We start from the raw sequence: 16843 nt of genomic DNA, 5'->3' as shown, positions 1-16843 counted from the left end.
TTTCCACTTAGCCAGCAACTTCCCTGCACAAATCCGATGCATTTCATGTTCATAAAACAGAACTGTCCCAGGTTGTTTGTCAAAAGTGACTTTCCAAATGCCAAACAAGCTTATCAGGCGATAAGCGAGAACAGCAAATGACCTGATTATCTATATAAATGCATAATAAGGAAGGAATCTGTGTCAACTGCTTAGTCTTGGCTAAAAAATTAACTAGGTTGATCTTGCAATATCAAATTAATTGCTGCTAAAATTTTACCTAATGAAGTGGCTATTACACAAGACGATACCACAGGTGCCAACACAAGTGTCGCATACTGAATTCCTGTACTGAATATGGCACCGACTGCCAGCCCCACTGGTTAAAACCAGAAATTCCTTTCCATAATGGGAAGGGGAGGGGGGGACAGTCTGCAATCGAAACAGCACACTATCGCATTAAGATGCATATCTTGGCCGTTTTGTGCAGGGCGGACAAGTAACGCTCCCTTTTTTATTTTTCTTCAAAAGAGCCCATGGTAACCGCAAAGTTAGATTTAGATCCAATTCAATAGAAAATGAATGTGCCAGCATAAGGCCGCCGTAGAACTATGACATAGGCACACTGCAAAATCAGGGCTTCATACACAGCAATGGACATCATTCGGGCACCTGTGGCGTGGTATGCCGTTGAAGTACACAAACATTCAGCACGTGCTGATTGGATAGAGATCGAAAGCAGTGGCTATATTTGGCACCAGTCCACCAATTTCAATGCCTTATCGAATCAGCACCTGCTGGAGCCCACAATCCCCAAAACTGATCATTTAGAATAGACTACACCTTCCGGTCTATTACCAAGTAAGACAAAAGAGAGTAAAACTGGGGCCTGGATTGCACGTGTCAACTTTAATGCTTTGTTACACTCCAAAACGCATGAGGCAGGGACGAAACGTACTGCGTCCGTCGAATACTGCAGTATGTAGAGGATCCAGCTCAAACTGCAAAACACTGTCCTGATTGAGCAAGCCTTTCAAATCTACGTTTGAGCAGTTCCAATGTCAAAAACGGCAGAACGTCATCAAAAAGCAACAACGCTGAGCGTCGACCAGCCGAAATCATCGATACAGCTAGCAGAGCAAACTAGGTGAGCACTGCATAACAACTGTTTCAACTCTGTCAACAAAACACATCTACCCAGATCAACGATTCGTAATGCCACTGGTCATGCCAAGACAGGAGCACGTCAAAAGCAGTATATCGAATTCGGATCGATGAGGGACAAGCCGCACGCTTTGACTTACACAGCTGCCCATTTCGGATTGGCTCGGGAGTGGCGTTCCGGCTGCACAACGTGGCCGCGGAGTTGGACTTCTGTATGCACAGGAAAAAGAAAAGAAAAACCAGTCAAGATTAGTCTTAAAGTCAATGCAAATGTAAGTCGATGCATATACAGACAAGTCGATTAACGCAAGTTGGTCACCAACATTCAGAAAATAAGACTGCACAAGCACGCCCAGAGGAGTTTTTGGTTGACTGCTTTTACCTTTCTTTACTTGAATCTCGCATGCACACTCAAACCTCAATATAAAAAAATTCGACATAATGAATTATGCTTATAACGAAGTGAAGAATAGCTTTGTCATAGATTGTCACAAATTTTCATATACAACAAAAATTTTTATGGCAGATGTGACTTTTATCTTGAAGTATGAGTGTACCAGAATTTCTAGAGGTTCAAGAAACACAAGATGCTCACAGAAGTCTAAATTCATCACCTTCAAAATTCACAAAATCAGCAATGTCGACAACTCGCGAGACCAAGACTTCGCGACGTCCACGTTGGACAAGGTACAATGTGAATGCCGTTGTGCGTCCATTCTCAGCATGCATGTTTATGATCGCTTCACTATTCACAGATTGCACAACGAGAAAGCTCTTTGTTACAGCCTGTCAACCAAAAAGCCTGCCGTCTTCTATGCTCGTCACCTGGCACTTTTTGAACTACTACGCCTCACATAAACAGTGACCCATGCATCAGCTCACTGCATGTCAACTCCATTATGCACAGCCCACAGGCCACTAGAGATGAAAAAGCATTTCGCACGACTCGGTTGAGTTTAACCGAGCATGTCGACAATATGAATGTTTCATCGCCATTAAAGGGGCTTTTATGCTACCAGCCAACCAGAAAACAAATTGTATCACCACAACTCTGGCAACAACGGCAGCCACACAGGATTTGACAGCGGGCCATTCACAAAAAAGCTCAAACCTGGATGTTTTAGTGTGGCAAGCCTCAAACGCCTTCTCAAAGAAAGAAAAGGAGATTGCACACTGGGCTTGCGTTAACATGGCGGGGAAATCAAAAAAGTGTAGCCGCAAGATAAGAGCTTGCGTTAAACATGCACGAGTCATCGCAAATGAAAAAAAGTCATCGCACAGCTTTAAGTCTAGAGACATTCCTATAGTCCATACTAAAGACGGGACTACAAAAATAAAAAAAATCGGCCTTCCCATGCGCTCAAGCAGAGAAATACCAAAGCACCAGGTGGCGATGCTCACCTTGACGACATGATTTTCCTGCGACTCCGACGGCGCCCGGACGTAGAAGAGGACATACGCCTGCTGGTTCAGGACGTGGCCCAAGCTCACTTGATGCACCTACAAACCCAAAACAGAAACCCCAAACGCGTCCCCGTGAACATTCTGGTGCACTGGAATCAATGCATGTTTCACAAACAAACAAATTCGTCACCATCAGCCTAGCGACAAGCATACCTGTCTTGGCAACGACCATTTTTTTTCAAGACGTGATACATGTTACGAAGCAATCTCGCAGCGCAAGACGAGTTTTCAGCTATCAGATGTTTGCACAATGTTGCACAATGCAGTAGTGTACATTCTAGACCACACGTGCGCACCCAAAATAAATAAATTAACAACAATGAAGCGCAACACACTCACCCGAGAATCGTCCATGCAGTACCAGCTACCGTTGGAGTTGCGCACAAAGCAGAAGTAGTGCCCAGAGTTGCAGCTGGCACCCAGGTGCACCAGAACGGCGTTGAGTCGGTACGTCACCGGATCACCCTGCGAAAGCAGATTGGACACTGTCACATAACCAGGTTAGATGCAATAAAAACTCGTCAATTAGGATTTCAAGGGCCAGAATCAATCAGAGGCGAGTTTCGTGTCAATCATTTCAGACAATAGACGAGAAACAATTTCACATTACAGCAAATGCACCTTGAATATTTTGTTCTCATTTTACTACAACGAAATTTCGGCTTCAAAGAAATTCTGCACCCAGTCAGTTTCGTTGTAGAAGGGTCTGACTGAAATTGCATACTTGAAATCAGCACGAAAATGTATCGCACTGTTCTACGTGCGCTAACGAACTTGAGGCCTCTTGTTTTTTGATTGCTGAACATTTAATAGCATTATGTAGCATAAATTTCACTAGCAATGAGACGGTGCTACAACGCTGTTTAGCTAATCGTACCAGCATTCTCCTACGCCTTTCGCCAAAATCCCTTTTATTGCCTTGTTTTTTTTATTTCAGGTTGCATACTTTGCCCAAACCAATCTACAGGCGGGACTCGAACTCCCATCTTTGGGACCGTCAACGTTACGCCACCACGACTCAATACTAACACCCTGAAAAGTGAACGCAAGAGTCGCCTAACTCTGGTGAGCATCGCGACCAACATTTGCGTAAACGTACCTTGCTCTGTGACGAGCCCTTCAAAGAGCAGAAAAGTTCCGCATTTCAAGATGCACTGCACAATAACAATGCCTTTCCCCACCGACATTCAGTGACACGAAGTTTCATATTACACAGCTGCGTTCGAGCCAAGCCAGGCTCGGAGCAAGCCGTTTCCAGAGCATCGTGGCAGCCTTCGATAGCATGGTCATGCGAACGGTGGCGAGGCTTTTTCCTCCGTAAAATCCCGTCACGAGCAAGCAGCCCGTTGCAGCTCATAACAATTTATGCAACCGTCTAGGGAGGTTCCCGAGTATTATTTCTACAAAAGAAAACTAAAATAGGCACGCATGGGGGTACTTCAAAAAACGCATAGCTCGGAAGGATGTTCTCACGAGGCGGCGTTAAACTCACGTGCTTGTCCGACATGTACGGCCGCAGCTCCAGGTGCTCGGGGTAGCTCACATGTTTCGTGATCTTGCCGCCAAACATCCGGTTGGCATCGAACCTAGGAGAGACAGAGCACATTTTTTCTTTTTTTTTTCCCTTCACACGCAGCATTTACTGTGTACTACATGAACTTTGAAACACGTCAGTTGTAGCATCATTTGCAGCCATATGTTCCGGGGCCATGAAGATCAAACGCAAAGATTGAAAGGCACATACAGATGTAAAAACAATAACATTTAGTAGTATTTAAATACAACAAAAGCTTGTTCAATTCCAGAAGGCCTGGAATTTCGTTAAAAATGTGTTTGAACGGAACGGAGCCTCTCCCAATACGTACTGTATTTATTCACATAATAGTCGCACATGTTTCACTTTCATGGTGAATTAAATGAGAAAATAAACATTCATTAGGCAAAGTAACATTGCTACATAAAACAACTTCTCCAGACACTTGGCGTACTGAGAATTAAAACAAGCTGCAGGTTAGAACAGAAAGCTCGTCGAGTTCTATGCAAGTTCAGTGGGGCTCTATTCTCACAATCTCGCTTATCACGATTTTTTCCACGGCTTCAAGTTAACGGGGTTTTCCCGCATGGAGAACTTCACAGGTACCATTCGCTGAGCCCAATGAAAAGAACATTTCATCAAATTTTTGAAATTTCGCGTTATTAACCTCATTATAACAAGTTGCATCTTACAAGAAAATAAGTTTGTTATACCCAAAAATTTCTTTTAGAGGTTATTACTTGCACTATCTACACTCAAACCACGATATAACGACACTGAATATAACGCAATATCGGTTATACCGAAGTAAGCGAGAAATTGTCTTGCAGTAGGTATAGTGTTAGAAATAACTCTTTATAGCGAATTTTCAGCTATAGCAAACTTATTTTCGTGTAAGATGCAACTTTGTTACAATGAGGTTTGAGTGTATATTGCAAAACTATTTTTGAATTAATTCGTTATAACTGTTATTTTGTTATATCCGTGTCCGTCATACTGAGTGCAGCCATTAGTACCCCTTTTCCTTGCCTCGCGAGAGTTTGAAGGGAGAAACTTGACTGCCCACTACCTCTTCAACTGGAAGGTGGCCACGTTGGGCGCCCGGTGGACCGTGAACCGCTTCTGCGCCATCACCTTGACGTTGCACCGCGGACACTTGTACGCGTTGTCGTTCTGCAGCAGCTCAGGCTCCACAAACTTCTCCAGGGCCGTCTCCAGGCTGGAGGCATTCTGGAGCAATGAAATTAAAACCGGCTCTAGCGAAAAGGTGCCGACATCCAAAGTATCTCACAATTAAGGGCTGTAACAGGCGGACAATGTGGCCATTTCTTTCACCCAACAGTGCAGGCCCGTCAAGATTAACAGCTAAAACATTAACAATTAAAATGTGGAAATTTCCAAGTTAGAGTTAGATAGGCTAAAGAATAAGAAGAAAAGTGTTCGAATAGCTCTTTCATCTGGTCACTGTAACTGACAGCTGTACATTAAGCCTTAAAGCTTTCACAATGTAGAAAGAAAGGTCCAGAACCTGAGGCATTATACTAGTACACAAACCCAAGAAATCAAATTGGAGAAAGCTGGTAACATGTAACTTCAAAGAAGTATTTTTCGTTTCCATGGTATGCGCTATATCGAACCTCTCCCCACACCGTGGTAACTAAGTATTTTATTTTGATTTTAATAATTTTGACTCTCAAAATGTGCAAGCCAGCACCATGGCAATCAACACAGTTCACTGGGTTTGCGAAATCTGTTTCGCGCATGCAGCCTAAATCGAAGAACTCGCTGTCAGAGTTGCTCGACGACAATACACTCGCGTTCACGTGAACCGCTAACGACAGAGAGCAAATGACTTGAGCTGGGGCTAGTATCTAAGTTGCAGTCTTCTCGTGACTTTAGACTAGCATTGGCACGTCAGTGCAAAGCCACTCCAACACCACAATTTAAAATGCTAGTTAAACAATATTAACGAGAATTAACAGACACTCCCCTTTCTTCACATTTACAATATAATTACTTCTAATAGCATCCCCTATACTTTCCCTCTCGTTATTGCTTGTCTGTTCTGATTAATATTGCATGTAACAAGGAAAATGAGCCTTTACATTTGCACTTCCCTATTTTAAAGTACAGTCGAACCCCCCTACAAAGCAACTGACGGGGCGCAGAAAAATATTTCGTTGAAGCAAAAATTTTGTTGTAGTGAAATCGAAAAAAACATAGCTCACCTGATCTAGCAATACAAAGGAACTATCATTTTCGAAATTGAATAAATGTCCGCTGCTTTCTATTCTTTCCCAGCAGCGCCGCGACGCGATTCTCGCCCATGCAAAGCGAGGCCACGCTGAAAAGCACGCTGAAACAATGTCCAAAACCGCTTTTGTGAACGAACCAAGCAGTTGCGTGAATACGTTAACACCAGTAGCTGTCCACCGTCAAAAGTATCTGACAACGCAGAGATGGAGGCAGGGTATCGCGGAGCGGCGACTTATGCATTATTCTATGCCATTCTTATCATCCATCACTCGCGACTAGCTGATTTTGTTGATAATGCGGAAGAACAGCCACTCCGATTAGTTACCACACTGGCCAAGCGCGAACATAATGATAAGCACCGGTATCTGAAACGGCATCGTTCCGCGGTTGCACCCAGCAGCTGCGTGAAGGAAACCATGAACAGAGCGACTGGGCTTCAGCTTCAGATCGTCTGCGGCTCAAAAGCAAGCCGGTGGGAAAACCAGGGCAGTCTCATTGCCATCGCTATCTAGCAATGGCGGTGCCCATGCTTGCTGGTCAGCGGCGGTATAGTGGAGGTTTCTGGTGGTGCCAACGCGCGTTTCAGACTTTGCTGACGCATTTTCAGGCTCTGAAAATGCATCCAAATGTTAGATTGGGTTTACTGCATAGCAATAGGCATCTGAGCCTGGAATTGCAATGTAAAATTTTGTTGAAGCGGGGCGATCAAAGAAAAAGTGTTTGTTGTGGCGACAATATTTATTCAGCGACTCCTGTGGACGGGGAATCGTGAATTTTTTGTTGTAGCGGAAATTTCGTTGAAGCGCCGTTTGTTGTAGCAAGTTCGACCCTAGTGGCATCAAAAATACATCAAAGAGTACATCAAAAATACAGTGCTACAACACTCTTTTTAGGGCTTTCAGCACAGAGGTTCAAACATTTTAATTTGTGTCAATACTTCTTTAAATTGTCATGTAGCTGAGCATTAAAATAATTTTTAGGGTTACGCCATTTGTCACCATGCTCAGAGGAACTGTGACAAAGTATGGCAACAGAGATTCAAGTGCAACACAGACATCAAGAACAACAGGAAAAAAGGGAGGAGAGGTAGGCATGTTTGTGAAGATGGGCAACAACTGGGTCACTCAACACTTAAACGTGGGAATCTCCAAAATTCGGCGTATCTCTCTGCATGTATGTATGTATGTACGTATGTATACACGCACAAACACACAAAGAAAAGGCATTGAGGGTGTCTTGTGGGGTCACTCACCTTGATGTCGAGAATGAGATCCATGAAGTGGTCGTAAGTGTTGCTCTTTTCCTTGCATTTCATGCAAGTCACTGCAAGACGAGACAAGCAAACAAAGAAAGGAAGAAGTACAGTTGTGCAACAGACTTCAAGGCCACTTAAGCAAATTAGAAACAGAGTTCCCATTCCTACTGGATAGAGGTATTTGAATGTATTGCAGAACTTGGTGCATTTTCCTGCTTTTCGATTCCATACCCCCCCAACAATGTATCAGTGAACATAAATATCTCAAAACAGATCGCCTGTTTAAATGGAACAACTGCCCCTCATATGATGATAAGTTTCATGCTTGAATTCTGCACCCCTGCTCACCCTTCAAGTAAATGAAGCTGCCTTTTTGGTTGGAGCAATACAGCAGAATCGATGATACGATTACAGTTGATGCGATTTTCGCGATGATACGTATTTCAAGATTTTTTTGAATGAATACACCGTGATTCGGTGTTATACGAATGGTTTCCTCAGCCACCGCGGATGATACAAATGTGCGATTTACCGCTCCATCCCAGCGGCGCAACGCGGCAAAAACACGCCGCGAGGCCGACACAAAAATATCAGAGGTCCGAGACGAATTCCCTTGCCACACAATAGCAGAGTATTGCCTTTTTGCTTCACGGCTTTGGCTTCACCGGCTGCTCAATCACTCTATCTCTCAAACCACGTGATGTCAACAACCAGCCGCAAATCGACATGGCGGCAAAGGCATCGGCGGTAGGTTGCGTCGGCGCTTTTGCGAACTACCCCTGCGGCCATAGAGTTAAGCGGCATGTCAAAGCTCACAACCTTGACAAGGACGCGGTCGTTGAGAGCCTGGTTTGGATTACGGTCCCCGATAACACCGTAAGTAAAAGAAAGTGCAGCAGCAGCGAGTCGGCTTGCCCGAACGTGTCTTGCTTTTGCACTGTCGGCTGAATCCGTCGCCGCCGCTGTGTCCACTCGTGTCATTTAAGCTAACGTGTCTTCCGAAATAACGTTAGTAAAGGTGTAAACTGATTCTTTTCAGGGCCTTGTATGCATAATTATAACAGCACGAACTTCAGTGCTCAGGAAACGGGCAAAATGAAATGAATTCTCAAGTGGAGATGGAGGCGGTGGGGGGTGGCGTGTGTACGAGTGGCAGAACGAAAGTGAACGTTTTCGGCGGGCGCAGACGTGGTTTTCCGGCCGTACTGGCATTCTCACTTGAATTCTCCAATGCGAATTCTCCAGGACTTTATTCGTGTGGATTTCGCAGCGAGGCTTTCCGGCTGCTTAAGCGGGGAAGCGAGTGAATTTCGAAGGAGTTTAGCCTGTTTCGCTCTCTCTGATGTCAAGTGTGAACGCGCTGCGGTAGCAGCATGACCAAGGAGACCGCGGCACTTAAGAGATTCTGAAGGCAGGAAAGTTAGATCACAGATTTTTTTCGGCAAGGCGTAGTTGTCAATGAACTTCTTGCTCATCATTTTTATCAGCTTTAAGTTGCTCTTGGTTCATACGAATTCGGGCCGATACGAATATTTCATGCGCTCCCTTCAAATTCGTATCATCGAGATTCTACTGCAGTAGACTCTGTGGGGGGTGCTAACACGCCCTGTGAAGTTGTTTGTGCCTTGTGGCGTACATGTCTCGCGCAGAGGCCGCCTTCAAAGGTCACAACTATCGAGCGGTAGGTGGCGTTGTGCTCGCGAGAGTATTCCACCATCATCATCGCCATGGTTGGAACGGTAGCGCCGGCAGTGACGCCTGGCGGCAAGCCTTGGTGGTGGCAGATGAGAAAGAGGGCGGTGATTGGCGCGAACCGTTGTTTCTGGTGGTAAGTCTGCAGTGGACAGCACCGCGGGTCGTCGCCCGTGGGCCCTCGTGGCGAGTCAAGCTTTGGCGAAGCCGCTATGTGTGTGTTCTTGTGTTATGCTGTTGTATGTCGAGTAATATTACTGTGTAAGGTTGATCAGAATCGATATACATTCGGCTGACGATATTGTCGTTCTAAAAGTAGTAGCATAAATGTGTGTTGTTTGGTTCGTTCTGACCGTGTCTGCAGTGTCCATCCGTGTTTCAAGAGCATGGCCTTCTCCACTTCGAGACCCCACAACCTCGTTACAACAAAGTTTCATTTTACACGAAAATATGTTCAATATATCCGAAAACTTGCTATAAAAGTAAATGCTAACACTCTTGCTAGACTTTTCTTCATTTACTTCGTTATAACCAATTATTAATTATATCCAGGTTCATTATATCGAGGTCTGAGTGTAGTGGAAAACACTTTACATCTCCACTTCACATGATAAACTGGCTTGTGCAAATATTAAAAAAAAAAGCCCACATGAGCACGAAAGACTACTTCCAAGCAACACAGGCGCAGAGGTAGTACGAGCGAACAACATTTTGCGAGGCTGGATTCGGCTATGCGAATAGTATACCACACAAGACCGGCTCCCACAGTTTCCCAACGATATGCGGGCTATGTGCACGCAGTACACTCACCTTGACTCCGATGGTAGCCGCCAAAAATCTCATTGACAACAGTTGTTTCCTTGCTCGCAGGGTCCAGCCTGTAGGGAGAGGACAACAAAATTCAGGCTATGGAGCTAAGACCATGGAGCCGGATAAGACAGGTATGCAGATTGAGTGACTGCTTAGCACGTTCACTCGCGATGAATCGTGCAACGCGGATTCGGGTGTTTAGTTCATTCCCTTAGCCCTCTCCCTCCGGTATTCATTCAACACCTACTCTCATGAGTGTATACGCTGACTGGCGGTAACAGTGGCGTGGAGAAGTGCGTGTGCAGGGCACAATAAAACGGGTGGGCAAAGAGACGAGGCAAAGCACGAGTGTGCCACTGCTATAGCAACAACAGAGAACCCTCGTCCGCCGCTCTGCTGAAAGACGGCGACGCTCCTCCGGCGCTTTTTTTTTTCATCTGTAGGGCCATCTCGCAAGCCTGCTATGAAGCAAGAACCGGCGCTGCAAAATTCGCCCCTTCCATGCGAGCGGAGTCAGCGCTTCTGTCTAATCTTGCTTCGCGACGATAAGCGGGAGGAAAAGGAAGGACTACAGAGACACTCACTTGATGCCACCGTCGTAGTTGGCCAGCGCCGCCTTCCAAAGGTTGTCAACAACGTAACGGAGGAACTCGTGGGCATCCTCCTGTTGCCCGAACTGAAAGTGCTTTGCTATGGCTGAAAAAGAGGACGAAAAGAAAAACGAACAAAACGTCAAGCATGTGCACACACCAAGAATCAAATCGCACACAAACACCCCTCGCTACGCTTCCAGCACTACAGTAAAAGCTCGTAAATTCGAATTCCACGAGAGCGCTGAGAAATTTCGAATTAAACAAAATTAAAAATAATGGAAGTGAGCAAAAATGGGTGGATTTCGGTTGTCGGGGCACGAAAAATATTTATTGGCCAAAAAAGTCGGTGATGACCATCTGCTTATATTCCCTGAATGCCACCAGTTACGGCTCTCTGTTCCAGCACGCGGACGCGGCACAAGGAATTCTCTTCAAAGCTGAAGAGACGCGCCACATTAAGGGGAGACGCGGGTCGAAAAGTCGCGTTTTTTTTCCAAATTTCACCTTTTCTGTTTTTTGTTGCTTTATCATCTTTATACATTATATTTTGACATCTGAAAATATCACAGCGAAATAAGCATCAGAAGTCAGTGAAAAACGCGTCTGAGTGAGCGGCAGTGACGCGCGGCATCACGAAATTTACACAAAACGGGCTGCTGTTCGCGTGCTCGCGGTGCCGCGAAGAGAGCTGTCCGCCATATTGCGGCCGCTGGCTCGTGTAGAGTTGTCCTTACTCTCCACGATCCCGGTTCTTGAAGTCTCGTACGTTCACGAAAAATCTAAAAAAAAAGCAACAAAAACAGTCTTTTCCCGCCGTTTCAAACCGCGCGCCACTAACGCAGGGCCGCCATTGGCTGACAGCACCCGTGTTTTCTTGCCGTAGTTCGCTTCACTGTTTTCCGGAGTTATTTTTCGCTGTTTTCGTGCGATGGCAAGCCCGAAAAAGGCCGTTGCCGACCATCGGAAATACAGAAGTAAGAACAAGTTCAGAGGGAAGCGGCGGAGGACGTACAAGAAAGCCACCGCCAACGAAAATGTCCGCGACGGGCCAGCGGCCGGTAGGCCTAACATCGACCACGGCAACGTCGACCATGGCAACTGCGACGACGAGATCAACGCTGCAGTGAATTTTGTGAGTGCATCGCAGAAAAAGATCGCGTTATTCGAAAACGACGTCAGGCCGAATGCCGATCGTGCCGAAAGCGTAGTGCTGTGCGAGTTGGGTGCATTGACGGCCGTCGTCGCAGGCGCGGCATGCCCCGTTTGTCACGAGAGTAAACTCGCAGTTCGGGCACCGAATAAAAAGCGGAAAGGCCTTTCGGCGTTTCTGGAGCTACACTGCGAGAATGCGGAGTGCTCGGAGAGCATCCTTTCGTCCGCGTACTCGTCGAAGCGGGTCGCGTCAGATGGCGGCCGCGGTGCAAGCAGAAGCTACGACAGCGGGAGTTCGCGTGACGCCTTTGCCGTGAACCTGAAAGTGGTGCTTGCAGCGCGTGCCGTCGGTATCGGGCATGAGCAACTTTCACGATTTTGTGCAGTAGTTGGATTGCCAAACCCTATGCACCATAAGACCTTCCATGCTATCGGCAAAAAGATTCACAGTGCGGCAGTGAAGGCTGTCTGTGAAAACATGCAAAGGGCACGCAGCGTCACCAAAGAGGTGGCTGGTAACAGTGACGTGCCAGTCATGTTTGACGGCACATGGCAAAAAAGAGGCCACAAAAGCCACAATGGTGTGGGAACTGTAGTGTCCTTGGACACTGGTTTGTGCCTGGACTATGAAGTGCTTTCCAACTTCTGCCTGGCGTGCAGTTTGCATAACGACATGGGAGGCGATGAAGAAACATGGCAGGCGTTTCATCATCCCGTTTGTGAGAAGAATTGCGACTGTTCTTCGCATGCCATGGAGGCCGAAGCTGCAGTGCGCATTTGGCAGAGGACTGTGGACTATGAGACACCCCTGCGGTTCACCATCTTCCTAAGCGATGGAGACAGCAAGGCCTACAACGGGGTCTGTGATGCCAACGTGTACCCTGACACTCCAATTGAAAAAGAGGAGTGCACCAACCACGTGGCGAAACGTCTGGGCACCGGCCTGCGGAAGCTGCCAACGCCACTTCCACGAGGGGAGAAGCTGAAGGAGACCACCATCCAGAAGCTTCAAACTTACTTTCAGGTGGCCATTGTGAACAATCGGGGAAATGTCCACAAGATGTACACTGCCATATGGGCCTCATGTTTGCACTCGTGCTCAACAGACGGTGCTGGAAGTCACAAGTTCTGTCCTGCAGGCCCAGACTCGTGGTGCAAGCACCGACGTGCTGAGGCGCAGGGCCAGCCTGCACCGTGCCACACCCCCCTCCTGACCAAGGCCCAGGGTTTGGCAGTCCTCCGAATCTACAAGCGTCTCACAGATGCGAAGCTGCTTGCCCGGTGCCTCCACGGCAAGACACAGAACGCGGCCGAGTCCCTGAACAGCAAAATATGGCTGCTGTGTCCAAAGACCCGGTTTGCTTCCCGGACTGCTGTGGAAACAGCCACAGCCATTGCAGTCCTGTGGTTCAACCGGGGCCACGCGAGCTTTGAAAAGGTGCTGGAAGAGCTTGGGGTGCTTCCTTCGGAGGCCCTGGTTACCCTCAGCGACCGCCGAGACAGCATGCGCATGCACAAGATGAATGTGCGTCAAACCGCTGAGGCGAGGGCACACCGTCGCAGTGCAGCCAAGAGGGCCCGGGTGGAGGAGTCCTGCCGCACCAGCCGGGAAGGGAAAACCTACGGTGCTGGAGAGTTTTAGACAACTGATATTCCCTCTGGACATGTGTGTATGTGTTCAGCACAAGTTTCGTGCTACTGCGTTTTTCATTTTTGTAAATACAGACTTTCAAACTTTCAAACGCGTTTTTCTCATTTCGCAATTTTGGCCAATTTGCATTTTTTGCGGGAAGTGTTTCGGGCACTTAGAATGGTCATACGACGACGAAATTTGGCACACACATTGAGGAGAGTGCGTAGGGTGCCGATATCTACTTGAATCAGCACAACCTATCAGCTGTAAATATCTATTAATAAATTTAATGGTGGTCGAGTGGAAAAAAAAGGGTAGTTTGCTACACAGATGTTTTTTTCATAGTTTCAAAGTTGGAGCACAATTTCTAGCTAGATATCGGCACTCTATGGCTAATAGGGAGCAAAAGGAGCCATTGAACAACTCTCTGCATGAACATTTAGTATGCGCGAAAGTTCCCGGAAAACTTATCAAGTTTCACCATTACTTGAAACACAACTCCCAAACTATTGCACTTATGTAAAAACTGATTACAGATTTGGAATCAGGAGGAAAAACTGCATCAGTGGTCCAATTTCTGAAGCTCTAAGTTGAATAACAAAAAAAAAGTGCTTTCGAGGAGCGTCTCCCCTTAAGTGCCTCCATCCCCTCCGATGCTGACGGGCGCACAGGCACTTCATCATCTTCGTCTTCCTCACCTTCTGGCTCTTCAGCAACAGGCTGCACATTGGCTACTTGAGCGATAATGTCCTCATCAGTCAGGGCACACCGTTGCACCGGTGCCAAGTTTAACATACCGTAATTACTCGAATCTAACACGCATCTTTTTTCCGGTTAAGCGAGTTCATAAATCGCATGCGCGTTAAAATGGAGTGCGAAAAAAAAATGAATACGGTCCTTCTATTACCATCGGCATTTCCAAAGTGGCCGCCCCCTACGTGCTTCGGCATGGCGCGTCGGCCATTTCTGCCTGTGTGTAAAAGCGGCACCACGATGCCGCTTTTAGAAGAAAAGTCATCGCATGTGCCGAAACAGACGGAAATCGGGCCGCATTGCGGTCGTTCGGAGTTCCCGAAACGTGCGTGCGGGACTGGCGGAAACAAAAGCAGAAGATTGTCGACAGCAAAGATTCACGCAAAGGCTTCAATGGACCACAGCAGGGCCGGTTTCCGCAAATTGAAGAGCTGCTCGCCGAGTATGTGCTTGAGCAGCGAGCGGCACAGCGGCCCGTGACGACAGAACTGCTCTAAGTGCGGGCTATGCAGTTAGCTTTAGAAAAAGGGCTAACGCGTAGCCAGTTCAAAGCGAGCAGGTGCTGGCTAACTAACTTTACGAAGAGGAAAGGATTTTTCCTTCGAAAGCGAACAGGCATGCGCCAAAACTTGCCGGAGGAGTACGAAGAAAAGCTTCACAGTTTTCAGAGGTTCGTCCTAAACTTGCGGCACAACAACGCCTACCTGCTTGGGCAAATCGGGAATGCCGATCAGACGCCTCTTTACTTCGACATGCCTGGCACCACAACCGTCGAGAAGAAGGGGGCGAAGTTCCATGCTGACATCAGGCCACGGTAAAACAAGAGTGATGGCAATGCTCCATTGCACGTCAAATTGGCACAAGCTTCCCCTGTAACTCATATTTAAACAGAAGACGCTCCCGAAAGGAGTCGTTTTCCCGAGTAGTGTGATCGTGCGGGCCAACGAGAAAAATTGGTGCGCGTTGCAATCGATGTCTTACTTTTTTTTTGTCGTGAAAACCGAGTGCGCGTTACAATCAAGGCGCGGTAGAATCGAGTAAATACTGTAATCGTAAAAATGTACACCCTGAAGAGTGTCGCGCAGTGCCACTGGCGTGAGCTCCTCAACCCCGTCCACGCCGACATCGCAACTATCCTGCGCACTTCCAGCTGCAAATCCACTGTGGCAGAAACAGTTGGCGAATGTGGTCGCGGTCACCTGTTCCCATGCGCGCATCAACATGTGCATGGCAGTGAGCAGCGTAATGCCGAAGTCCTTTCTGCCGCCCGCACACAAAATCGTTCTCTCCAGCATGTGATGCCAATAAAAGCACTTTATGTTCATTATCAGACCCTGGTCCATTGGCTGTATTGCCGCAGTTGTGCATGCTGGAAGGAACACCAACTTTGTTGCTCTCAGCTCAACGTCGACGTTTTGCGTTGTACAGTTGTCAACGACAAGAAGAACGCGTCTGCCACCCAGTTCCATTCGGCTGTCGAATTTCAGTAGCCCCTTCCTGAATATGTCACCTGTCATCCAGGCTTTTTTGTTTGCGGCATACTCTGTCAGGAGTGACCGAATGTTCTTGAAGCACCGTGGCTTGAGTGCTTTGCCAATCACAAAAAGGGGGACATTTTCTGTACTGATCATATTTGCGGCGACCAGAAGAGTGACACGCTCTTTGCCACTCTTGCCGCTGGCACAGCTGTCTCCCTAGTAAGTGATAGTCTTGTCCGCTGCAACTTGAAAACACTGTCTCATCAGCGTTAAACACATCCTGTGGAGAGTAGAAGTATTGCTGCAGGGTGTCGCTTCTCTAAGCAGCGCATGTTTTGACGTCCATTTCCTTCGCCTCGCTGGATAATGTGCGGAATACGAGATTGTGCCGTATCCTGAAACGATGAAGCCATTCCTTGGAGACGACAAAGTCTTCAATGTCCAAGCGCAGGACGAAATCGGCTGCCCAGGCCATGATAATAGAGCCGCTCAATGCTATACTCTGCGCTCTCATTTCTTTAACCCAGATAATCAAAGCTGGCTCCAGTTCCGGGAATTTCGCTGTTCTTGGCCTTTTTCAACTGGCACCAGAATCCCCAGCTTCATAGTGGTTTTCAATGGCCGTCCTGTTCTGTATGTAGGTTGACAAGGTGCTCAGAGGTATGCCGTGCTTCCTCAAAATTTCATATTTGCTCGACTTCCCTTGGTCAACCTCTCGCAAAATCTTTCCCTTCTCTTTGACAGTCTTCGCGCAGCAGTTTCCCCACGGCATCTTGCAACTTCAATGCGGAATAAGACAGCTTGACGGCGTGAACGAACGTGCTCGAGGAACAAAGTGATGCTGCTGAGTGCGGACTAGGACTGCTAAGACTACTCCGCCGACCTGCTGAACCCTCAGCGTACCGCGCATACAAGTGGCGCAGAAATAGGAGGTGGGCGACAGAAAAAAAAAAAAAAAATTGCTCTCCTGATTATGGATGCCATACTTTGCGACCCTTTGCTCAGAGGCTTCTTAAAACTTGAAAAAAAAAAAACCGGTCGTGCTACCTATCGTTCAGCCGTAAAAGCTTCCACTAGTGT

General features: G+C 47.1%; 1 protein-coding gene across 4 annotated transcripts in view; it reads right to left on the bottom strand.

Moving 5' to 3' along the window:
- The window catches only part of scny (ubiquitin specific peptidase 36), a 34597-nt gene that overhangs the window by 8622 nt on the left and 9132 nt on the right, over nucleotides 1–16843 (bottom strand). For all 4 annotated transcript variants that reach the window (XM_037431444.2, XM_037431447.2, XM_037431448.2 and 1 more), the window contains exons 6-13: nucleotides 10739–10850; nucleotides 10155–10222; nucleotides 7650–7720; nucleotides 5211–5371; nucleotides 4100–4193; nucleotides 2947–3072; nucleotides 2545–2643; nucleotides 1284–1353 (exon numbers count right to left, since the gene is read on the bottom strand). In XM_037431444.2, coding sequence (XP_037287341.2) covers nucleotides 1284–1353; nucleotides 2545–2643; nucleotides 2947–3072; nucleotides 4100–4193; nucleotides 5211–5371; nucleotides 7650–7720; nucleotides 10155–10222; nucleotides 10739–10850 — 801 coding nt within the window. The remainder of the gene's footprint in view (nucleotides 1–1283; nucleotides 1354–2544; nucleotides 2644–2946; nucleotides 3073–4099; nucleotides 4194–5210; nucleotides 5372–7649; nucleotides 7721–10154; nucleotides 10223–10738; nucleotides 10851–16843) is intronic.

This window comes from Rhipicephalus microplus, chromosome 7 (genome assembly GCF_043290135.1).
Source record: "Rhipicephalus microplus isolate Deutch F79 chromosome 7, USDA_Rmic, whole genome shotgun sequence".
NCBI lineage: Eukaryota > Metazoa > Arthropoda > Arachnida > Ixodida > Ixodidae > Rhipicephalus > Rhipicephalus microplus.
Note: the sequence above shows the minus strand (reverse complement) of the source record. Positions and strands in the feature narration are given on the sequence as shown.